Raw genomic sequence first — 25,987 nt, 5'->3', positions numbered from 1 at the left:
TCGGGCTCCCTGCTTCTCCCTCTCCCACTCCCCCCGTTGTGCTCTCTCCCTCTCTCTCTGTCAACTAAATAAATAAAATCTTTAAAAAAAAAAAAAAAAAGAATTCAGACATGGGAAAGATCTGGATGAACTTAGGAACTATTCTAGTAGTTTAGAGTCCGGAGAATACTGTAGGGAAAAGTATTCCAAAAACAAAAACCAGGAAGAATGCCGAAGCAGCTTTCTCTGGAGACACAGCATGCATAGTTATGGAGTTCCCAGACACGTCTCTGCCTGGATCCAGCTACTTTTCTTTGAGTTGGAGAACATACTTGGAAACCTCTGACTGACAACAGCACACTGATGAGTAGATATCCTTTGATGTGAAGTGAATGATCATGCCATCAACCTTCACTGTACTGGCCAATGAGAAACCTCTGAAAATAACAACATGAAAAGGACAAGCAAATAAATGATCAATACAGAAAAGGCAAAACTTCTTAATAATAAGAGATAAATAGACAGATAAACATTAAGTTACAAAAGCAAAAATTTTTAAACTATATTAATACCATATTTGTAATTCTTTAAATTCTTGTACTATTATAGCATGTTGTTACATTCACCAAATTTTATTTTTATTAGTAGAACTAATTTAACTGATAATAAAATGAGGGAAATTCCATTAAAGTAAGCATTGTCTATGGTGTCACTGTAAAAGTTTGGTCAGATCTGAATACACAAACTATTTCAGTAAAGCAAAAAAGAAAACACATGAAAAATTGTTGTGTATAATTGCGCATACACAAGGTTACCCTCCCCAAAAATTATGAATAAAAAATTTTAAAGAATTTTTTAAAAAAAAGGTCAAGAGTATTTTTTAAAATATGAGGGATCCTAAAATCTAATTATCTTACTCTATCTTTAGCAACTATAAAAAATAAGACACAGCACACCAAACTCACCAACTATCATGGTTTCACTTTGTTCTTAACAGTTTACTGTAGTCAACAACAAGCTAAACCATATTAGTGGAGAGAAATCAAAAGAAACATAAAACTCTAAAAGAAAAAATATATATTCCAAAGAAAAAAATAAAAAAGTATCTAATAAAACGTCCTAAATAAGAGCTAATTACTGTCTGGCAGAACTAATAAATGAAAAAAAATCAAAGCTGAATGAAAGCTTTATTGCATCTCCATTACTACTGGATAACAGCTTGAGGTACTTGTACAAAAGCTGTTTTTTTTGGAACAATGACTTTGGGTTTGTGTTTCTTTTTCCAAACACTATAGCTTAATAGTATATGCACAATAAATAAATAATGGACCATAAAGCTTTTCCTAAAACTTTTTTTAAAGATTTCATCTATTTATTTGACAGAGAGAGAGAGAGAGAGAGCGCGCGCACAAGGCAGCAGCAGAGGAGAGGGAGAAGCAGACTCCCCGCTGAGCCAGGAGTCCGATGCCAGGCTGGATCCCAGGACCCTGGGATCATGACCTGAGCCGAAGGCACACGCCTAACCGACTGAGCCACCCAGGCACCCCTTTTCCTAAAACTCTTAATGATAATTTTCAAGAAAGAATCTCAAACTCACTTATAATGGTGGATGAAGCTTCCATTTTTGAGAATAATGAATTAGTCATATGTAGCTATATCCCAAGAGGCAGGATTTGACTTTCAAGTCCTAAAAAGTAATTATCAAGAGTCTCTATGTAACTGCAAATTTGATCCAGGTGTCCTTTTCTAAAAATGCGATATCAAAAAGAATAAAGGACTACCCATACTTACAATATTTTCTTTAAATATATGGGAAATATGATGTCCATGTATAGTTCATTATTTGAGTGGGGCATTTGGTTTGTCTTGTCTACAACAATTAAATGGGGCAATACACAAAAATGAAGGCCCATTCAAACTTTTTTACATTTTCAGTCAGACAAAGAAGATGCTCAGGGGCGCCTGGGTGGCTTCGGTTGATTAAGCAACTGTCATGATCCCAGAGTCCCAGGAGGGATCCAGTCAGCATCCAGCTCCCAGCTCAGTGGGGATCTGCTTCTCCCTCTGACCCTCTCCCTTCTCATGCTCTCTCTCACTCTCTCTCTCTCTCAAATAAATAAATAAAATCTTAAAAAAAAAAAGAGAAGATGCTCAGATCTTGAGAATTACCTGTCCTGTTTCACAGGTAGCACCTGTATTGCTGCTACACATCTGTGGAAGCACAATATCAGCCAACTGTTAATCAAGGATCACTTCCCTTCAAAGTGACTGATGATCCACTGTTAAAACAGCTTATAAAAATAACTTCTCCTTCAAAAAGGTGCTTCAGGGTTTTCAGACACATCTCACCATTCCTGCTAGCTTAATGCATGTTTGAAAGTTAATTTCTCATTAATATTTAAAGTAGAAATGGCTTCAGAACAAATTTTAAATGATCCATTACATTTTAGAAATAAAATATTATTGGCATTATTTTCATCTCGATTACAAGGAATAATAATGTCCAAGATTGGCTTTTAAAACTGTTAATGAGCCCTGGCAATGTGAAAAAGATATGGATTAGGTAGATGTAATGAGATATGATTAAAGGGTGCAGGCACTGAAGGGTGTTGGGAGAAATTCTTTTCTGAAAGAGTATAATTAGTGTCTGATAAAAGTACTTAGTAGGTAAGATTTTTGAAGAAGAAAGGTTAAGATAAACACATACTTTATGACAAACCTGCTTAATTTTTCCCCTTTGGTTCTCTTACATACTCAATATTATGTTGAAGTTTCATACATAAATAATGTTTGTCAAATACTTCATGCAATTCTACCAGACAATTAGAGTGTTTTAATTGCCAGACACGGAGAGCACAAAATGTGTTGAAACATCTTATTCCATTTTCAGTGTACATTTCTTTGTTGATTTATGTAATGTAGCTAATAATATGCAACCTACCCTAGTTTTAAACAAACAAATGAACTTCTAAAAAGCAAGCTTTCCATAAGTTGCTAAGCAACTCCAAAGGCACATTTTATCAATTTAATAAATAACATTTAGATGACAAATCCTTAAGGAAGATTTCTAACTCCATTTTATAAAAAGTAGAAAATCCAAGCAGGTACCCTTCTGATTTTCCTGTTTCTAAGGCCTCAGGGCTAGACAGAGCCACTGCTATTTTCAGAGGTACACTGGACTCACCAAACAAATAAAACATTTTGCCAATTGAAGTTGTTATATAATAGAAGTTAGGTTCTGGGACTCATTGTGTAGCTTTCAGAGTTAGAGCTCATGCTTCATTCCCATACCTGACGGTTTCTCAACCTCAGCCCTATTGACATTTTGGACTAGATAATGTGTTGCTGTGGAGGGCTCGCCCATGCATTGTAACATGTTTAGCAATATCTATCCCTGGCTCCTACTTGCTAGAAGCCAGTAGTGGCCTCCTAGTTGTTAAAACTAAAAATGTCTCCAGACATTGCCAAATGTTCCTGAGGTGGAGGCAGGGAGGGTGGTAGGGTGTCAAAATCACACCCAGTTGAGACAGTTAAGAACCACTACAGTTGAATAATGAGTAAAGATGCTCTGAGAAAGGTATCTTGAGCTTAACTGGTGATGAAGATATCGTGATATTAGTTTCCATCAGTCAACACCTAATATCTCCTAGTACCACCAACAATGAAGAAATAAAGGAGTAGTACTGGATTTCAGGGGTACTCTTGCTCCGTTCAAGGCTCTTGCTCCATTCAAGGCTCATTGTTGATCTTATCATTTCAATGTAATTCCCACTGTATAAAAACTGGGGAGAAAGGGCCTTGTCATAGCTCTGTGTCTGTAGTAGTATCCCATTCCAGAACTGCACCAGAATCTGTTTTCCTACTTTCTACCTCAATTTTCACTATACTCAGTTGCTAACTAGAATCATTCTAAATATAAATCTCAATTTTAATAAAGTCATCCTCTGCACATAGGGTCACAATAGGTCTCTATCACTTCTGTTATCAAATACAAACTCCTCTACGTGGTCTTTAAGGTTTCCTACAAATTACCACCGAACTCCATCTCACCAAACACCTTTCTCATTCTCCTTTTATATCACCTTTACCCCCTCAAACACAAACATCTTGCATATGCTCATCTTCCTATGTGGCACATAAAGGACAAACTCATTTCCTCCATGAAAGTTTTCCTCATTTATCCTTCCTTTATTTCTTATCAATATCATATTTCTGTTAGAAGAATGGCGTGACTGCAAGTTAATACGTGACCAATTGTTTACTGAATGTTTTCAGTATGCCAGACACTGAATATTGCTTGGTAGTTATTTCTATCAATTTATGTTCACATTATTTATGCTCAACTAGACTGTAAGTTCCCAGAGGATAAGAACAGGTCTTATTTGTATCCCTCAGATGCCTCTTAATAATGATGCTAATAAATATGCTTTAAATTTGATTAGCAGTTGTAACCTTTCAAATTCCGTTCATGGTTACTAACATTCGTTAGATATTTTCACTATTTTATAGTCAATGAAAGTGGGACATTAAATACTCTAGGGGCTAATCTATGGGTTACACAACCAGTGCTTAGTAGAACATTCATTTAATATATGCTGACTGACCGAAGTCAGTCTCACAACTTCACAACTATAAAATTTCTCTCCTGTTTCTAAAGTTCTTAGTGCATTTAAAAACAAATGTTTTTGTAAAGAACAAGAACAGCTGAATGATACAGAAGACACAACGCAGAAGTCAATTAAGGCTTCCAAGGGTTAAATTATGACACAGCAGGAAAGCAAAAGAGAAATTAGTTACTGCCTCAAATTGGGTACAAGAGATTAATTTCATAAGATCTTGACCTCTCATCATAGAAAGTAAAAGAAAGCAAAATGGAAAGGAAAAACCACAGAAGGGCTGATACACCCCCAAATTCTAAAAATCACAGCATTTTACTTCATACACACGAGTAAGTCCGAGAAAACATTTTCAACAACTCTAAGAGATTTCCTTTCACTGGTTTGGGGAAGTCCCTTAAAAAAAAAAAATAAAAAAAAATCAAAATGCCTGTAAAAATCATTTATCTATCAACCTCTCAACACTCTTCAACAAAACCCAAGTCAGAGGTCAGCTGATTTCTGAGGCTCTTCACTAACCCTAACCACCTGTGCCCAAAGAAGCAGCATACTCAGTAATTCTTTCTACATTTATTGCATGCCTACTAAGTACAGATACCAGTGTAGGCCCTGGGGTAAAACAAAGATGCCTGAGTCTTAGTTGCCGATGTGAATTCCTCCAGGGAATTCAGAAAGGGGCAGGTGCTCTGAAAAGACAAAAAAACGGTTATCTTCAATGGGCCTTTTCTCTCAACCTCTGGCCCTCCTCCACTCCACTCCCCACGGGGTGGCGGGGGTGGGGGGGAGCGACGAAATTAAAGGAAATTCAGAATAAAGAGAAATGACGGAGAGCGGGTGAACGCCCCAGCAGCTACAGAAAGGCATTCAAAAAGGCTCTCCATATATGCCTCAGCCACGTGATTCGGCGGAAGTGCGGGGGTAGGAGCCGGTCGGGGCGCCACAGGAAGACCGGAAGTGCACGATGCGGAGTGCGCGGGAGAAATTGCCCTGAGCAGGGTTTGACTCTAGAACCGAGGTCGTGCGAAGCCTCTCAGGGTTTCTCTGACCACAGGGTCCCATCACATCATAGCAGGCTTTCTGCAAAATGGGGATTTTTGAGCTTTCCCGAAGAGGTTCCTAAATGTGGCTGTAAGCTTGACGTGAGTTGGGCAGGGAAGGGGCCGCGCTCCTCTGGCAGCCTTTTCCTAGGCGACTCCGCACCCCCCACACCCGAACGGGGAGGGGAACGGGCGCTCGGCCTCGAGTCGCGAGCGGCGTGCCGACCGGCCCGGCGCTTGCCGAGCGGCGCCCCCTTCCTGAGAGAGGAAGACTGAAGTGGGAGGCGGGACGGGGTCCTGGCGGACGGAACGTTAGAAAGCAGGCACTCTGGGGCACCGCGGTTCCGATGGGGGCACTGAAAGTGTGTGGGAGGAAGGGGCTCGTGTTAGGGTTGGGGCGGGGGGTTGGGGGCCGGGGGGAGGGGCTTCGTTCTCGCCGCCCTCCTTCGCGGAGGCCCCGGCCGGGTTCGGCGGGGCTGCGAGTGCGGCGGGCAGAGGCGCTCTGGCCTCTGCGGAAGCCGGGGCTGGGGCGGCGCTGTGTGAGCGGCTGAGGGAGCCGGGGGCGGGGGGAGTGGGGAGTGCACCACGGGGCTCTTTTCAAATTAAATTGTTAAGAATAACGTTGGCTCCGGGGCTTTCATCCAGAGGGTAGAAAAGAAGATAGGAACTCGGAGTCTCACTATGTCTTCCCCGTCCCCGAATTAATTCTGGAGCTCTCAGCGTGGCCTGCCAATGCGGGACCCGGAGGAAAGAGAGCACCTCTTCTCTCTCTCAAGCTCTCGGTCTCCCGCTCCCTCTTTCTCTCCCCGTGGACAGAATCGCCCCCGCCCCTACCTTCACCCCACGCACCTCATTGAACCATCTCGGGAGTCCCTTATATACGCCACGAGACACACAACCACCACAGCGTTCCACTTCACTTCATCGCAGCATTAGGCGGCTTACATCAGAATAGGCCAACCAAGAGTTTCTTGCTGGTCTTAATATAATTAAAATGCACCAGTACTGTTTGTTCCCAAAGGCGTGAGAGGGAAAAGCTCGACTCCGTGCTGAAGGTCAATGGATCTCCATAACTTGGTTTATGAGATCACTTTTAAGCTCTCCTCAGTTCAGTTTCACTGAGAATTCAGTCGTGAGAGGAAATGGCTTTTGAGATGAATTTTCATCACATTAAACGTAGGACTTCTCACTTCCTGCTGTCTTTGAATGTCCAAAAATGAAATGGAAGCTGTAGGTTAATTTCCCAAAGTCTAGGGACCCAGAGGAAGCCTAACTCCCCTTCCCTGCACTGCCTGCCCTCTGGCGTCCTGGAAATGGGGAGAAACCCTGGGATCTGTGGCCACAGAACTGAGGACCCTAACAAGTTATAATTGTTGAAAGGGGGAGGAGGGAGGGTGGGAGGAGAGAAATGGAAAGGAGGAAAAAAAATAACATTTGTGTTCATTTACACATTTCCTGTGCGGAACAAAAAAGTCCCACCATCAGCAAAAGAAGTCTCTTCCTCCAAAATAGCAGCCAAAGAAGGAAAATTAGAATATGCATAAATTCCTTCATTTTCATTCGCACAGAGCATGATTTCCGGCAGATTTGTATTTAAACTGCTCGATTAATCCCAATTTCTGAACATTTTACTTAGCATCTTCCCAAAACTCACCTAAAGAATATTACTCTCCTCCCACCACCCTGTTTTGAAGCCTCCCTCTTTCCTATTCTCCAACTGCCAATGAGAATTTCATTGATAAAACTGTACCTTTATTTTTCCTGTCCACTGTTTTCCAAACTGGATTGATGCATTGGACTACACTTTAATACAAACTGGTTGCTGTCTGTGAGCCGTAACTGCGGATGAGAGCCTAGTGGAAAGGCTATGTTTTTGAAATGTGTACCTAAAAGAGACTAAACATGACAGGACCAATAGACTTTTGCAGCTTCTCTCATGGCATGAAAAACTTTCCTGTTCTACACAGGTCATATTCTTTCACCATTAGCAATAGTTAGGATGCTTGAACTTTTCCTCCCCCAAATCTCCACCTCTACCTGTTCCCCATTTTTAAGGAGCATGATAGACAATCCTGACCCTCTTCAAAGGAATATTACTCTTCATAAATATTCAAAGTGTGTCAGTCCATGAAGTCCCCCCACAGCCCATTTCTAAAATATTTGCTTTGCCACTTGTGCAACAGAGCTGGCTGTATCGGCCTTGAAAAGTTCTTTGTTGGAAAAAAATATTAGCATCATTTGAAACCATTCCTTTCAAAATATCACTTGACTTGCGCTTACTTCCACTATCTTTGAAACTGTTTATGTCTTTTCCTTAATAGTAGGATGTTAATGTTTAAAGAATGAAATTACCACATCTTGGTTTATTGAAAACATATAGATCACAATTCCACTCATCCCTAAATTCCTTATTCTTGCAACAGCCCAAGACAGAAAGAAACCTATATTTGCTTCTTAATACAGTCTAAGCAGAATGTAGTGGTTCTGGCTTTCCTTCATTGTTTACAGATCAGAAACCCCAATTACTGGTGGTAAAAAGTTACAAATGCTAGTATTTGCTTAGTTCTTAGTTTCTATAAGAAATGAACATACATATTTGAACTATATGCAACATGGCATATATAATGTATATATATGTGTATATAAATGCATAAACATTTGAATATCTGGTTTATGTTGGTTAAAGATTTTTCAAGATATTGGTATATAGAAGCCTATTAATTTTGTTAAATAAGTGCATAAACTGAGTGCACGCAAATGTCTGCATGACTTTTACTACTTTGTGAAATAACTGCTTTTGTTGTATCTTTACTTTCTGTCAAATATTCCCATTATAAAAGTATTAATTTAGTGTCTTTTAGTTAGGCATGTCTCCAATGACTCAGAGGTTCTCAGTTATATACAATTAAAGCCAAAGTGTTTGAAAATAAATTCTTAAAAGCCATACTTTGGGGGTGTATGTAACAAGATTGAGGGCACTTTTACTGGAAATATTGATTTCTTTTAATTTTCTTCCTGAAACAAATGACACTTGTCTCAGAATCAAAGGAAAAATTCAAATAAAAATTACAATAACAGAATATTTTCCTTAAAATATTATTTTAATTAGAACTGGATTTTATATGGAAAGCTCCAGTTTGATTTCAAGTTGCAGAGCTGTACTTCCAGAAGAGCTGAAGTGAACTTAGTAGTTATTAGTTATTATTAGTGCACGGAGAAAGCCTGGGGAACCACTGAAGAGCAAAGCGATATACAGTTTCAGCCAGTCACCTTACTCCCGTTGCAGAATGAGCATCACCTCAGTGAACTTATCCCTAGAAATGAAAGTTCCTCAGTCTTGGTCGATCTTTAGTGAAATAATATTCTCATGAACAGGAATATTTTCATATTTTTTTAAAATGAAAAAAAAAAAAAAAAAAACTAGACAAACGAAAAAAAGATTATTCAGCCTTCCTGCTGTGAAAGGTGCAGAGATAGAAGCCCGGTACTACCAGCAGGAAAGCCAGCCCTTCCTTTCTTTCCCCTCCCTTGCTTCCTTCAACTACTGTTGGGTTTAGTTATGGACTGTGTGCATATGTGAAGTTGAAGACAATATCTAAAGAAAAAAGTTTTCTAGAAGACAAAACTGGCTATTGATAGTTATGCTTTTCTTTTGTAATTTGTTTTTTAACAAGGCATACAGATCTTATTTTCTCATAAATTTTCAGGGCTACATTGATTTGCAGGAAGACACAACAAAGCCTAAAGATTTAACAGTCACCCTTCCGTGCTCCCAGTCTGTTCTTCTATAACTAAGGTCTGTTTCCATTTGGCCTTAGCTGCTGGGCTGCTGAGGAATTTCTATCTCAGTCCTGCTCTCCTCTCCTGTAACTGCCCTTCATCTCCTAACCAGCTTTCTTTCCCCTTCACAAATGAAGGCAGTTATCAAACAACCTGCTTTAACTCCAACATCTGCTGGACAAACAGAGTCTCATTCCCTCCCCACCTGATTTTTATTTTCTTTCATTTCCTTTTTCTTGGGGTGGGAGGAGGGACAGAGGCTTAGGAGATGGGGAGAACATTCGGCTGAGAGGAGTTAGATCCCTGCAGGTACAAACTCACTGATAGATTTCTTTAGAACCTAGACTCAGGAACTGGTGGCTGTTCTTGCACGTAGGACAGTAAACCTTGGCAGGTTTACAATTGACAAAAGCACCTCTACCTCCTCCTAAGGAGACAGGCTTAGCTTTACTGCCTGGATCACCACTAGTTATTAACATCTTCAACCTGAGTTCTTCCTTTCACTTCTACTTCCCTCATTTTATTGTCCCCTTTCTGTCTTTTTATCCAGAAAGGAATCAAAAGAGTTGGTGATCAGGGGGACCTAGTTCCTGATTTTTGTGTCTTGCCCTTTGGGATGAGTTCCTCAGGGCCAGTGTTCTCTTTAGACTCAAAGGAACCTTAGTTACTTCGTCCTTCTGAAACTCCTCAGCTTTGTGAACATGATTCCCAAATACAACTTGCCCATTCACCAGCCAGAAGGCACCAGGTCTTTCTACCCAAGAATCCCTTCACATGTCTGCCTCTGTTTACAGTCTCCATCCCAGACTGATTTACTTGGGAATCGTGTCCAAGGGGGACATGCCTATAGCAATGAAGAGGAATGGGTACAAAAGCACTTAGTGCTATTAAAAAGACCTACCATATTAGACCAAGGGAGTCTTTATTAGAACACTTGAGTTGGACTGGAATGGATCATCCATCTAACCAGTGAAACAAATCAGAGGAATGCCCGATTGTAGCCATGAAACACATTTCAGACTGAAATGGAGTCCATCTTCATCCTGTCAACCAGAGAAATTATTTTAAAATTGTTTCTGCTATTATTGTTGGCATTATTATTAACAATTTATTTCTGTCATGATTGCTGCAGTTTTTGTTATTTTATTTTTGTTGTTATTGCAGCTATTATACTATTCAACAGAAGTTTAGAAAGATTAGTCAGATTAATTAGTTTATTGGTAATTTAAAGCTGAAAACTGGTAATTAAGCCAAAAAACTAAAAATGATCAGGGATGATTCATACCAGTGTAGGATTTGGGAGGAAGAGAGTCTAAATTTTGGATATAAAATTTGGCAGCTGTGAAATAAACAGGACTTGGGGATCAGAAATATGGTAATTGAAATATTCTTAGTCACTCAACCTCTTTCCCTCCTCCAAATTCAGCTAAGATCATTCTTTGATTTGCTTGATAGAGGAAAAATACTATATTTGCTTTTGTTGACAGAGAACAAAGACCCCGTGCTTATTCTTCATGTGATTTGCATTTGCACGTGGATTCCCTTGCTTAGGACATCCAAATATCTAAGCTCACTGCCCTCCAAGTTTGCCTCTCTTTGCTCTTGTTATGCACCTCACTGGAGAGGGTGCATCATATAAGACAGGTATACAATTTCAGCCCTCTCCACAGACAGATTCCGTGGAATATAAATTCAATAATGCAATTCTCTCCACAACAAGCTCTCTGCTCTCTTTCAAATATAATTAATGTTTTGATAGTGTAGTTCTTTAACTACATATATACACACAAAAACAGACGCACCCTCTAGCTTTGCTGTTTGTGCATTTAAAACAGAAATGGATGTGGCTCTTTCAGTGACTCCTAAAATTCCTCAACTCAGTCAGCCCACAGAGAAGAAATCTGTTTAGGTAATAACTGCACAGTCTGTTGTGTGCCCAGAAATATTTAAAACAATAAAAAATGCAAGCCCCTAGTTTTTGATAGTCATTTTTTGTCAAATTTCCTAGAAAATAAAGGATATTCTGAATTGATATTCTGATACAGACATTCACTAGATAACAGTCAAAATCAACCAAAACACAGTCCTAAACTACTGGTTGTCTTTTCCAAGTTTTGATGATGGAAACTGAATTTCAATACCTTCCATTTTATCCAATTGGTGCTAAATTAACACAGATGTATCAAAACTAGCAACCATAATAGACAAAACTACAATGACTTTCATAGAAATTGCTTACTCCATCAAACACCTCAGTCATGTTTTAGGTGGATTATTTCATTTAGTTGCAATTGGTTGTATATTAACTATTCATATGTGAAAGATGGTCAGAAAGAAAGATATGTAGAGGACAGTATGGCTAGGAGGAGTTAAGTAAGCAAATGCTTCTGAACTCCCATATTCAAATGTACCATATCCCTAACATTTCATTGCTACAAACTATAGTACATGATATATTTTCAGTCTTTAATAAAGAAAAATACATAACCTGTGATTCTTAATCCAATGAAAATATAAACTTTAATCTTCCCATATTGTTACTGGTTGAAGAAGCTAGTTATTTAGAACTAATACACTGATTTCCGAGCATCTTGGCCATTTTGCTTGACTCCTGAGTGTGTATGAGGTGCTGGCAGGGGAAGCATTTTACATATTTCTCCACAAAATTTTTAGAGGGGATATGTAAAAGAGATTTCTTTTACATCTTTTGAGGTTTAATTTTCTTACTCTTCATGTAGTATTTGGTGTTTGGAATTGTGAAAGAAGATAAAAGAATGAACAAGGAAAGGAGAACATGTGGCTGATTCCAAGTAGATCGTTTAACTGGATGGAAAGAAACAAAAATATTTCCCCACTGCAGTTGTGCAAAGAAAGGGAAAAGTGTGTGATCCGTCAAGAGCTCACTTGTGCTTTTTGTTATTGTTTTAGATGGTGGCCCATCAGGGTTCCTTTCCCATTAATTTCCTCCAAAATGTTTTCCTTGAGAGCATAAATGTGGAAACTACTTGTCCCTTCATTCTCTCAGAGGCTAATATATAACAGCAAATATTTTAGTTAAAATTTCAACAGAAAGTTTTTACAGGTACAGAGATTCAGTCTTAGTACAGAAGCTAATTACCAATCCCAGTTGGTTAGGTACACTTACCTTGATATTTGCTTGTGGTGAGCTATAAAATTTTATATATGTGTAAGATTTTTACAATATCGATCAGCAATGACATGTGAGCTATCAAAAAATCCTCTCTGAGACTACGTTTGTTCTGATTTCTTCTTCGTTTTCCCTTTCGATTTGTTTTTGAAGCAGTGACATGACTACTTCTCTGACTCTCAAATGAGGTTTCCTTTGGCTCAGATTAATATTTTAAAGAAGATCACATACACGGTTGGAAAATATTGTTATTTTTTTTTTAATGGGGAAAATTGGACTCCCGCGTGTCAGATCTGTGGTTTTCCGAAGGGCAATGGAAATGGTACTGACATCACTTTGCACTTTAACAATCGGATTTGGTCAGGGTACAAGTTGTTTGTTTAACCCGACAGCTCGGTGCACTCCGTCGCACGCTTTGCACACTCATTAAAACGATTATTCACGACCTGTCGAGTGTTTTCGGGTTCATTCACAGGAAAGGCTTGGAGCAAGCGAGAGCAATTCAAGTCAACACTGTCCACTACCCCGTGCACGTGAGGACGAGCTGGTGCGTGCGTAAAAAGACGGAGGGAGGGGTGGGTGAGCACGCTTTAGCTATAAATCCTGTTCATCCGATGCTCTGGAATCTCAATCTCGAAAGAATGCCAAGAGTGCTTGGTCTTAAAAGGCTATGTCGCTGTGTTAACTTCAAGGGCTTGGCACAGGATAGAAAAATAAAATAAACCAAATAAACAAACTCAAATCTCTCCCTCCTTTCAACCTTCTGCAAAGCTTGAGGTCCCCGGGCTCGGCCACCTTTTGCCTGCAGCTGCCGGACCGTGAGGCTCCACCTCTCACGTCGCGGAAGCTGAGGATAAGTAGTTTCTGGAAAACTCACCAGGGTGAAGAGATTAATTCCCTTTCCATCTCCCAAGGCCCTTTCGTTCTCAAGAAAGAATTCGGTTACTTTTCCTTTCTATATTTCTCTCAAATACTGGAGGGGGTGGCAGGAGTAGGGGATGCAAGAGATGAAGGATATGACTGTTAACCATAATTGGTAGATGTCTGCCAAATTACTAGGAAAGAAAGACTCATCTTCCAAACTGCAAGCAAAATCCTATGAAACGAGGAGTAAATAGCCCTCGATAAATTAGACCCCTTGTTTTCTCAATTTCCAAGTCATCTTTCAACATTTTGTGATGATAATAAGCACAAACACGAATGAATCTCAATCTCCCACAATTGCCTGTACCTATAAAAGACACACCCCGTGGTCTTTAGCTGTTGTATTTCTTCAAATGAGCCCTGATATATAACATTCACGTGTGAGCTATTAGTTCAAGAGAAATGCCTATCTTCATACAGTGTAATCGCAGATACATACTAAATAATAGAACAGATGAGTGTATATATGCATTTAATATATACTGAAGAATTCTGGAATATCCTGTTCAGCATGAGTATCCCCCCCCAATAACTTAACAATACCATTTCTATATTCAAATCCTGCTCCCCCTTGATTTTTCATCTACATCTTTAGTAAACCCAGCGGCCAGCTTATTGTTATGAGGAAAATCCAGTCATGCCAAAGGAAAAAGACAAGGCTCACTCATTGGTTTCACTCTATCATATCTGAGATAATAAAATCATCTGCTTTTCTATTTTATTGAAACATCAATACAATATGTGAAGAGAAGAATGGAAGTTTTCAAGTAGCATGAAGTTTTAATCAGAAACAGGTTTCTAATTGCTAAAAAGCAAGTACGAATAAGTAATTTTGTAAACTCCTTGGGTTGCTATAATTCACTATCAAGTTTACTTAAAATTGATCTGTCAAATGTGTTTCCTGTACAAGCTCTTTCATTAAAACCAACCTGCAATAATAATCAAGAGGCAGATGCTGAAATATGTAAGTAAATAACTGAAAGCCTCTGCATAAATAAACACAAATCAATGCAGTAATAGACAACACTATCGATGTAAGAATGATCGATTTTAGTCTTCCAACCTGCAATCAGAGCTTGCAATGTATAATTAAAAGTAAAATTTTCAACTCTACTACTACTACTATTACTACTACTACTACTACTACTACTACTACTACTAGGAAAATAAATAAACAAGCCCTGCTTGCTGCCAGTTCTACCTGATCCTACGTTAGCCCATCTAGAGTATTTCTGAAGGGGTGGGAGAAGTACTCCACTTTTTCTAAGAAAGCTTTGTCAAACTCTAAAACATTATTAATTATAAAAATTATAAAAGTATCAAATAATAATATTATCTCCTTTTCCTTGTTCTGAATTTCCAACCTTTATCATAGCCTCTAATTATTCAGCACATTTTAATAGGAAACACAATAGTGCTTACTATTTTTAAAGATTTTTTTCTCAACTACTATGATACTTTGGGTTTAAAGATTTTTTTGGTCCTTTTGTTAAAATGAATAAGAAAAATGTAATTTCTTCAATATACCCTGAAGCTCTCACACCTATGCCTGCATATACAAGCAGTCTGAAACAAGAAAGGGGGAAAAAGCATCTGCGTTATTCCAAAACTGTTTCATACAATGATTGCAAAACAGTGTCTGACTGAAAGAAATAAATATGCCTTGGATTTCTAGAAATCCATATCTAGAATGGTTCAGATTTTGCTTAACATTAAATTTCCTTTTTCAGACTATCCTTGGAGGGCAGAATTAATTTAGATTAGCAAGAACCAGTGTATGATGATTTTGAGTATTTAGGTTCTGAAGAGTAATGAAAATACGGTGTTCGTGTTTTTTTTCTTAATCAACAAAGATCCTTATTTACATTCATCCTTGAATTACTGTGGTCCTTCTGGGGCACAGGCCTTTAAAAGAATTTCTTAGTTATGAAATTCAGCTTCTTTGAAAGTTATCTTTCTTACATAATAGCACCTAAACATGGGTTTTGATTATATTATTAGGTGACCAAGCATTCTCTGACTCCTCTCTTTCCCATCCAGGAGCAGCCAGACCCCAATGGAAAATATCATCAGTTATTGTTTAGGGTTAATTTAACAGATAATTTAACTCCAAACAACAATGATCAGGTCATTACATTTCAGAGCAGTGAGAAAATGAAAGAACCGAGAAACAACTCTCCCTAACACCGCTAGTTTTTGGTGTTTCTGCCCAATCAACGGCATCAACGTCTGCCCTACAGACGTGGAGTAAGATACGTTTGCACTTTAAACGTGTTCTGATTCACAGAATGAGACACTAAGGGGAACAAAAGGGGGGGGGGAGGATAAAACTGAAGAAGACAACCCAATTCAGGGAGTGCTAGCCCTGTAGGAAAATTCAACCTAAGGCGAAAATGCATAACCAAACATGTCTGGCAACGGAACACTTTATTTCATTCGGACACGAATCCCCAAATCTCGCAACGTGCAATATGCTTTCCTCCCGTGCAGCTTTTCCGCAAGGCCAAAGATCAGGGGAGCGGATCATACGGGTTAAGCAACAGACCACCAAAAGGACGTGGGGCGTTTCATCTCCCTTCTCACCCCCACAGACACAATTTTGAGAGTTATTTGATATTATTTTAAATGCATTTTCTGATGACAATTTCAAGGTTTCTGCCTACCTCACGTTTTGATAGAAGGCCAGGTGAGGATGGAGTTAAGCACCGAAATTGGGTCTTATGAGGGGGGATGGGGGCAGTCGGAAGTGGACGAGCTCTCTTTTGCCTGTCCTTTTCTCCCCTTCCTCTTTCCAAGGCTGAACCACCGCCAGAGAATCTCCCGCGCCCGCGGGATGCTCTCTGCCCACCCAAATCCCCGGCCACCCTGTCTCCAACACAGGGCCACCCGTAGTATTAAGGTAACTCCTATCCCAAGGCCAGCTCTTTTCCTTTAAGAACCCTTCACCTTGGCCCACAGGCTTGGACAGGAAGGAAAATGGGGTAGAAAGCGAAATAGAACAGGGGGAGGGAGTGGAAAAGAGAAAAGATGTCTATTACAGAGAAAACAGTTTTACCAACTAGCAGATAAGTGCTGAGATCTGAAACCGCACCAGGTAAACAAAAAGAAACCACTTTCAGGGGGAGAGGGGTGGGGGAAAAACAAGAATAAAAAGAAAAAAGGTGGGGAAGCGCGCCAGCCAAGGAAGGCTGTGGAGTCGATCTTCCTGGCATCAGCCAGTGCGCGCTACCAAACGCAAAGCTCTCCTTGTCCTGGGCAAGAGCGCCCTCACCTTGTTGCTCCCTGCTCAGCGTCGGGCTTCGAGTCCGCCGGCATCTCCGCCGCCACTTCCCGAAGCGCCTCTCCTACCCCGCTACCCGCCGCCAGCGCCGCCCCGACTCAGCAGCCTAAATCGCTTTCTACTCGATTCCAAAGGCCGAGAAAACAACGCCGCTGGGTCCCTGCCGCGCCACCGTGCCCTTCTCCAGCTTCACCCGGGAGTCCCTGAGGCGCCGGGCAGGCTAATAGGAAATCGCGGCGAGGGCCCCAAATTCGCTTCGGGTGAAGCTAGCGTGCGTCTGGCGCGCTTCAGGCACTCTCGGGACAGCCAGGCTCTCGAGCTTACACCGCCGTCTCCTAAGTGTGCATTAAGAATCAATTATTTGCCTGAGAGTCCCAAAGCCGGGGAACTGGGATATTCCCATCAGGGACAAAGTCAAGCCCAGAACGGTGCGCTTTTCCCGAGTCCTCCGAACGGGCGGAGGAGTAGCCTCCCACCGCGGTCCAGCCGCACTGTACCTGGAGCAGTTCCGCTAAATCCCGCGGGGACCCTCGCCTGACCTAGGCCAAGGAGCTGGGGGCGGAGGGCCAGATCTGGGAGAGGTTGGCAAAGTTAGTGTGAAAATAGGGGGAGGAGGGGCGTACTACAAAAAAAAAAAAAAAAGTGTCGGGGGTAGAGAAGAAGAAAAGAAAAAAGAACTTTAGAATTAGACAAGTCCTTGGCTCTGGAGCAAAGAGCTTTGTCTCAAATAGGGAGAACAAATGCGTGAGAGTTTGAACGTTAAGAAAGGTCCGTTAGGGTATTCTGGAAGCTGCGGCAAGACTCAGAAATCTTATTTCCACGAATTGAATTACTCTGCACTTTGGGACCTATTTCAGTCTCCCACTATCCCCTCCTACGCATAAATTCGACTCGTTTGCTCTTCACCCCTCTTTGCCATGTCTTCATCCTCTTTACTTAGGGATCCACGGTGACTTTCTGCCGACGTGGAAAAATCATGCATTCTTTCTGCTACTTCTGTTGATAGCGCGCCCGCTAAGGAAATTTTTAAAAAAAAAAAAAAAGAGGAGCACTTTAGCCCCGGACGTCAAAGTCGCGGTTTAAGCCTTAGTCAAAAGCAATCTGGCATAGCTCTCCTCCCTCCGAAAAGCACTTGCACTTACCAATCTTGGGGTAAGAGCGTCCCAGTCCTTAAAGCTTTTTCTTCGGCATCCTTCGGCCAACACCAGGCGGAGTCTTGGATGAAGGGAAAAAACAAATAGAAATCGGAAGGGAGAAAAGAGACTCAAACACAACATTACATCATATATTCCCCGGAGCCACTTTGGCCTACATCCTCAGGACATGGTCCAGTCGAACTGACCGCCAGAATGGGGAAAAGGTCGATTTGGGGGCCAAAAACTGAGAGGTGGATTATTTTAACTGCTGGTGGTTGGAGGGAGGGGAGGCCCTAGAGGGAGGGTAGGGAAAAGGGAATGATTGGGATGAGAACACGCAAAAGAGAAACACGCAAAAGAAAATCGAGAATGAAAGCCCCTTTGAACTCTTACAGGTAGGTAGTTCTTCGGAAGAATGCAGACGTGTGTACTCGAGAAAGGAAAATCTAGATGACCCCTATTCTTTCCATATCTACAGGATCTGGCCTCAATTGGGGCTTCAAGTGGGGGGGGGGAGGGAAGAATTTTAATTCAAATTTCACCTACCCCGCTTGTTGGAATGGCTGCGCAGATTTTCACGTTGGAGAGTTCCATCTGTCTGGCAGAAGCTGGAGTGGTGTTGGGGGCAGGTTATCTGGTGAAGTAGGAATGTACAGGAACCCCGCCCTCTAGGCACAGTTATACAACCCCAGCAACCCGTCTCAGCCAGCTCTAAAACCTCTAATGATCTTCACCTTCACCCTTTGTTAGCCTATTTCTCCAGCAGGCATTTAGTTCCAAACACAACTAGCCACTTTAGATATTTATAAAATTAAATTCTCAGAAGCAAAATTATTTCAACACAAGCAAATTCCTCAACAATGTTGTAGGAAACACTTTGTAAAAACCACATCTAAATATATTCAATTTATCCACCTCTTTGGGTGAAATATCCACCAACCTAAATATAGACAATTATATCAATACTCTACAAGACTCATTTTTTTGGTCTCTCTACACTTGATTTTATGCAAGTCATATAAACCACATGAAATCTTCCATTGCCATAAAGATACTTGTATTGAAACTTGTTAGTTCTGGACTTCATGTTCACAGGACTTCCAATTTTGTAACAAGTTGGAGAAACATATTTGGAAGATTTCTCTTACTGCTCTAGTTTAAATTATTTTCTCAATATTTTATATATTAATAATCTGTATTAACTTTGTATCAGACACATTCAAGTGAAATACTTTAAACCTGGAGATAAACTGCAGTTTGGGATTTCAAGTTTTAAGTTATGATGATCATTTTCAGCTCCAAAATCTCAAAAAGAGCAACCTTCATCTCATTAAAAATAATTATAAGTATGAAAGAAGAAAAACTTCAAAAAGTTTTGAAGTGTTTTTCTGGCATGAGCTAATTTTAACTGGCAAAGGTTGGTGACAACAAATATCAACACAACATTATGACCAATTTGTTGCAAAAAAAGTCTATTAGATGCTATCCTAGAACACTGTATGCCTTTGAAAAAGATAACTTGAGAGATGATGGGACAGATTGAGATAAATGAAATGTTCATATTAGGCTTCAGGAGGCCTTCACAAATTTCTCTCTCTGTATATCCTCCTCCCTATCTTGTATGGGTATTCAACTAGCTATTCTTACTTCTAGTCACATCCATTATATATGTAACTTGGAGATGTATCCAAATAGAACTTCCACTCCAGTCCTTAGGTCCTATGAGTTCAAAGAAGTCAATTTTATGCTTGACCTCAAATTATGGAGTTTGCCATTGAAATTCGATTTCTCAATCATGCAAATAAACATTTATCACAAATAAGTATACTTATTTAATATGGCCAGAAAAAAAAAAAAAAAAAACCTCATGGGGGAATTCTTTCTTCTCTATGTCCCTTTTACCACAATACAAGAGTTCAACTTTTTAACTTTTGGTAGGCAAAAGACTATTTCTTCTGTGCCAATACATTCTCATTCCACAAATAAAATCCATGGTAAAAGCAAACAATACATCATCACCTTTTTCAGTCTAAACACATGTTTTCTTTGAGCTGTTTTTGTTCACAAATATGTAATGGGGATTTCCCTTGCCTAACCCCATTCACTTGGACTCTATTACTATTTTTAATATCAATCATAAATTTGGCTTCTAAAACAATTTGTGGAATTTTCTTTCATGCTTCATTCTGAAGAACTATTACATTTCAAGAAAGTTGGACCTCTGGTGAAACTGCTCTCTTACTAAGAAAATAAAATCATGTCCAGTCTACTTAAAAGAGATAATTAAACTAGCTATCTTGGTCTATTTTAGTCAGTTTCCCATTTGTGTATATTTGGTTCCAGCTCTTTTAATTTTCCTGGACTTTATCTTTCTATCTTTCTTAGATAGCATTCTCTGTCCTCTTTCTTTCTTTATTTCTTTTTGGTAGTGGGAGATGCTCTCTCCCCACCAAAGATCCTCTTTCCCTTTCTTCTCTCTGTCTCTCTCTTCCTCTCTCTCTTCCTTCCACAACCCACCCATCCTTATGTCCTAGTATTAACTATTCTGCATTTCTATTTCAATCTATTTGAGTCAGCTTGCTTCTCTCCTAAGCTTTTTCTTTTTTTCTTTTTTTTTTCTTTTTCCCTGAGCAACTCTCTAAGTGTTTGCCGATAACATCTTGGGGACAGATTATTTTTCATTGGGCCCATTGTAAGAAGTAGCCAGCTTATTGCATTACTGCAGAACACATTTCAGACTATACAATTGTAACAAATGAACAACTTGTCCTCCATAGACTCTCCACAGGATCCAATTAGTTACTAAACCTTTTACTTAGGTTTTCTAATTATTTTCTGGAGCCATAGCAATTGGGATGCTGAAACAATTCAAAAAATGTTTTCATTTTGTTTCAGATTGATATATATGCATATATATGCATGCATATGTATACTGTAAGTTAAAACAAAATTATGACTGTAAGCAAAAGGAACAAATCTCTAGATTAAATTATACAGACATTTAAAAGGGAATCAAATAAATACCTCTATGTTGTAAAAATGAAAGAAAAGGAGAGAGAGGCATTTTACTTCTTCTGAACATCTAGAATTTTAAGTTGTTATAATGAAAAATAAAATATAAACATTGATCTGCAAGTCATTACAACAGGTGATCACTTCAGCAAATCTATATTGCAACTTCAGCACATCTTTATTAGAACTCTTTCATTGTGGGTAAACAGCCACAAAAATAAATGCTGACTTAGAAAGTATAAATACAAATATTTAAACAAAAATATTTGCAGCATTCATAGCGCAAATTGTACCTGAACTGAAGGGCTCTGTGTGTCTCTATATATATATATATATATATATATATATTACATATGTGTGCATTATATTCACTTCTATCTAACCATATACATATATTTATTTATAATTTGCCAAATGCTATAAACAAGATACCTGAAACAAAATATATAAAAAGCATTCTATCAACTGATTTGAAAATAAACACAAGGTAAATAGCTATGCACATAAAATTATCATTTTTTTTTTGCTGTATATCTACAGAAACATGAAGATATCAGCTGAAAAGCCTATACTTTCTTTAAAGCTAGTGTTTATTAAATAGCCTGCTCCTTGTAAAATTTGATTCCACAATGGAAAAAAAATACTATTTTAATTTTTAAAGTCTCAATTCAAATGAAAGGAGCAGTTAATTTTAGTTGGCTGAAAAAGCCTTTAAATTCCCTAGAACTTTAATGGTCTTTTAAAAATTAGCTCTATTTAATAAAAGAGACAAAAGTATCAAGATATATATGAATTTAGCCTATTTTTTATTTCTGTGTGTTCATAGTAAACATTTTTGTAAGTGACAAACACGGGCATATGACCACAGTATCACAATCAAGAAATTTTAAGACAACATTAACAATCACTCAAATTTTTGCGGCATTTGCGCAACACAGGTTACATATTTGCAAGGTTTACCTATAAGTACAATAGGTATTAACATTTCACTACATTTAGAAAAAATAAAAGTGACCTGTTAGTGACCACATACATCAAAATATACACAACACAAACTGAAGGCAATCATTAATTTTGTCCCCTTCCGATTCATTTGAATGGGCAGTGCTGCCAACTGAAACAACTTTCCTTTTTTTTGTTTTTTTTTTTTTTTTTTTTTTTTTTAATACTTAGCATACCAAGTGCATTTTAGAACCCAATCTTTGGTCTAAAAGTAAACAAAAGAAAAAAACAGTTTTTTAAAAGAAAAGGACAAAACAATAAATGGCCAAAATAATTTCTTGGGCACCTTTACTACGAATGCTTCTTAAATACAAATTACAGTTTAACATTTTAAAACTCTCCCCATAATTTAGGTTGTTCTCAAGGTCTGCGTCCACCATAAAGATCCATGATAACTTATAATACTGCACACATGGAAATCTGGCGGCTCTTAGAGATAGACTCGTCAGGTTTGAATGAAATGGCAAAGCAGTCACTATTTAGATACACATTCTACTATAATTTTGACTTCCAAACCTTATATTCTACAATGTATTCTCCCCACATTGCACCTCGCTGACACTCCACACCTTGTTAGAATAATAAACAATCCTAAAGACTGAACAAACGTACAGAAATGGGGGGGGGGGCTTAATAAAAAATACCTGGACTTATTTTTTAATTATCATTTACAATGCAAATGTGTGTAAAACGTTCACTTACAGTCTGGTCCCAGGGATGTTAATGTATTAAAGGGTTGGAAGAAGACCCCTGATTTTGATGTGTGAAATAATCAGACAGTCCCCCGGACAGTCCCGTCGTGAAACTTGGCAAAGAGGGTCTTAAAGACTCACAGGGCAGGGTCGAGGGGGCCTGCGGAGATGTGGAGGACGACGCTGCCCGGGCGCTCATGGACGTGCTGCTCTGCGAAGTCATTGACGGGTGCGGGACGTGGGGGAAAAAGTAACTGGTCTGGCCCGCAAGCAGGTTGACCGAGCAAGGGTTGAGGGAGTAGGTCCCGGAGCAGGGCACCGACAGGCCGCAGGGCACCGAGGCAGCGAGCGCGGCGGCCGTGAGGTGGTGCGTGGCGTACGGGATCTCCCCGTTGACCAGCCGGTCCACGCTCAGGCCGTTGGCCGTGGAGAAGGAGTGGTTGTTGCCCAGCGAGTTCTGAGTCAACACGGAGCTGTAGGGCATGGGGTGGCTAGGGTAGGCCGACGTGGTGCCGTTGTAACTCAAAGTGCTGCTGGCGCGGGGGTGGTGCAGGGACAGGAAGGGCGACATGGGCCAGTAGAGGGAGCCGGCGCGGTCCATGAAGGTGAGGCCGGTGGAGGTGAGGCGCGCCCCGCGCTTGAAGGCCAGCTTGGCCCGCGACGTGGTCGAACGGCGCCGCAGCTTGCCAGTGGTGCCGCCGATGAACACGTCGTCGCTCGACGGGTCCAGCATCCAGTAGTTGCCCTTGCCCGGGTCGTCGTAGTGGCGGGGCACCTTCACGAAGCACTTGTTGAGGGACAGGTTGTGGCGGATGGAGTTCTGCCAGCCCTGCTTGTTCTCGCGGTAGTAGGGGAAGTTCTTCATGATGAACTCGTAGATGCCGTTGAGCGTGAGCCGCTTCTCCGGGCTCTGCCGGATGGCCATCATGATGAGCGCGTTGTAGCTGAACGGCGGCTTCTCGTACTTGCCGTTCTTCTTCTCGCCCTCCTTGCCCCCCTCCCCGTCCTTGCCGCCCTCGCCCGCCCCCTTCTTCTCCTCCCCCCCGGCGCCGGCGCCCTTCTCTTTCTCGTCCGGCCCGACGGGCGCCAGCTCCCCGGGCCCGCCGCCCGGCTCGCCCTTGCCGCCCAGCCCGTCCGCTTTGGCCCCGTCCAGCGCGGCGGCCGGCGGCGGCGGCGGCGGCGGCGGGAGCAGCAGCTGCTGGGGGCCCTTGTCGTCGTCGGCTGCCGGGGCGCCCCGCGCCTGGGGGGGCTGCGGGGCCTGGGGCGGCGGCGGCGGCGGCGGCTGCTGCTGCGGTGGCGGCGGCGGTTGCGGGGCGGGCGGCGGCGGGTGGTGGTGGTGGTGGTGGTGGTGGTGGTGGTGCTGGGGGTGGTGGCTGTTGTGGTGACCGTGGCTCGCGTGGTGGTTGTCGTTCTGGACCGCCTCTGGCACCAGGCTGTTGATGCTGAACGAGGACTTGGGGATCATTTTCACCTCTTTCCTATCTCCCATGTCCAGCATCACCCAGTCGTCGGGGGGGAAACGGCGGCGGCGGCGGCGGCGCGGGAGCGGGACAGCGGCGCGGCGGGCGGCGGCGACCGGTGGGTGCCGAGCGGGGCGCGGGCGGCGCGGGCGGCGGCGGTGGCACTGAGCGCTCCGGCAGCAGCGCAGTTGGACCGCAGGCTCCGGCGCTGGCAAGTCATGTAGCAAAAGCAGCAACCACCCCTCAGGAATTAGAAGGAAAAAAAAGGAAAAGAAAAAAAGAAAGAAAGAGAAAAAAGAAACAACCACCGCCCCGGGGGTGAAGCTCCCTCGCTCCCAACTCTACTTCTTGGTCTCCCCCCCACCCCCCGCTCCCCCCCCCTTCTGCTGCTTCCTCCTCCTCCTCCTCTCGCAGCAGCAGTCACAGCAGCAGCAGCAGCAGCCCAAAGGGGGGGAGAGCCGGGCGGCGGGCGGGCGCGTCCCGGAGCGGCCGCGGCGAGGCTGGGGAGACAGCGATCGAGGCGGCTATAGCCACAATTAATTTTCCGAGCTACAGGCGCACACTAGGGCTGTAAAAAAATTTTTGGTTTAACCTTTCCTACCGCTGGGCCAATCAGAGCCGGCGGCGTGCGGGAGCGTCTCTCCTGCCGTCGACCAATCGGCGGATCTGGGCCCACCCACCCCCGCCCCGCCCGCCGGCTCCCGCCCCCTCGGCGCTCGCCTCCCCCTCACCGCGGGCCTGGGCCTCCCGGCCGCGCGGAACCGCGTAGGGATACACCGCCGGGAGCACGCTGCTGCCGCGGCCCTTCTCTGCGCCCCCTCCACCCCCTCCACCCTGCGGGGCTGCTCAACCGAAATCCCCCTCGTAGGGCAAATATCTCACATTTCCGGCTGCCTTCTCACTGTACTGGGTCATTTTCTTTTGAGCGTCAGTATTTGTCGTTATTGATTAAAGTTTGTATTCAATTTTATTTTTTTAAAAGCGGGGGCGGCGGCGGCAGCGGTGGTGGAGCGAAGAGTGGGAGTGCAGGGAGAGGATGCAAGGACAGGGCAGGAAATGGAGGAGGAAGAGGCGAGGCGCTACTTTCCCGAGTCGGCCCTGCAGGCCCGGGTCGGCATTTCTGAGCCCGTAGGAAAATTGTGCCCCTTGTAGGTAACACTCCAGCGAGGCTGTGGATGGTTGGGGAGGGAGGGCCCACCCCTGGCGTGGGGAGGGGGGTGCCCTGCACCTTGGGGGAGGAGGGTCTGGATGGGGTTTGGAAACGGAGGGCTGAGGAGGAGGAAGTGGGCTGGCGAGCGCGGGGCCAAGCAGGGGTTACTTACTCAGTTCCTGCGGCCGGGCGGCGGCGAGTTCGGAGCTCGGGCGCCGCGGGGAAGCCGGGCCTGGGGCTCCCGGCGCTGCGGCGGCGGGCGGGGGCGGCTCAGTGGTGGGCGCCTATGATAGCCTTCCGAAATGAGGGGTGCTCAGAGAGAAAACAATACCAAACAATCTCGAAATAAACCAGGTAACACATGCTATGTATATGTGTCTCTTCCCCTTCTCTCCTGCTCCAGACCGTCGCTCACACGCTGGGTGACTCGGTGTCGTTTTCTCTTCGCCGCTCGAGCGTCTCCTCAGCTTCTAATCCGAATTGGAAGCGAGTAGCCGCGAGCGATCACCTCGGAAATGTTTCATTTTGCTTGTTGACATGGGAGGGAAAATAAGGGTGGGCGGCTGTTTCTTTCCTTTTTTTTTTTTTTTTTTTAAGGCTTCCTGTTTTCACTCCCTCTTTTCTTTTTTCTTTCCGTTTCTCAAATGCTTTTGATTTGTGCGGGCCTTAATGCTGAAATAACCGCATGCTGAAGCCAGCCCTTTCCCGCCCTGAATGCAGATGGAAGGCAACTAGAAGCCTTGGGTACGTGGGTCCCACAAGCCCAGCTTC

At 42.3% G+C, this 25,987-nt stretch overlaps 1 protein-coding gene and 1 long non-coding RNA gene across 2 annotated transcripts; both read right to left on the bottom strand.

Moving 5' to 3' along the window:
- Positions 1–328: 328 nt before the first annotated feature.
- LOC123862404 (uncharacterized) lies at positions 329–18,515 on the bottom strand. The gene is made up of 3 exons (XR_006795212.1): positions 18,447–18,515; positions 17,907–17,979; positions 329–416 (listed from the first exon to the last, which is right to left on the bottom strand). It is a non-coding gene; the product is annotated as an uncharacterized LOC123862404 (long non-coding RNA).
- Positions 18,516–21,722: 3,207 nt separating this feature from the next.
- Positions 21,723–24,731, bottom strand: FOXG1 (forkhead box G1). The gene has a single exon (XM_045901959.2). It carries the CDS (start codon positions 24,102–24,104, stop codon positions 22,635–22,637), a length of 1,470 nt encoding a protein of 489 aa, XP_045757915.1. The 5' UTR covers positions 24,105–24,731; the 3' UTR covers positions 21,723–22,634.
- Positions 24,732–25,987: the final 1,256 nt, after the last annotated feature.

This window comes from Mirounga angustirostris, unplaced genomic scaffold (assembly GCF_029215605.1).
Source record: "Mirounga angustirostris isolate CCGP_5_RB_7025 unplaced genomic scaffold, mMirAng1.0.hap1 SCAF_9, whole genome shotgun sequence".
Taxonomy (NCBI): Eukaryota; Metazoa; Chordata; class Mammalia; order Carnivora; family Phocidae; genus Mirounga; species Mirounga angustirostris.
Note: the sequence above shows the minus strand (reverse complement) of the source record. Positions and strands in the feature narration are given on the sequence as shown.

What these genes read in the sequence shown, in the direction of transcription:
- FOXG1 (XM_045901959.2), bottom strand. Translation starts at nt 24,104, where the DNA reads ATGCTGGACATGGGAGATAGGAAAGAGGTGAAAATGATCCCCAAGTCC.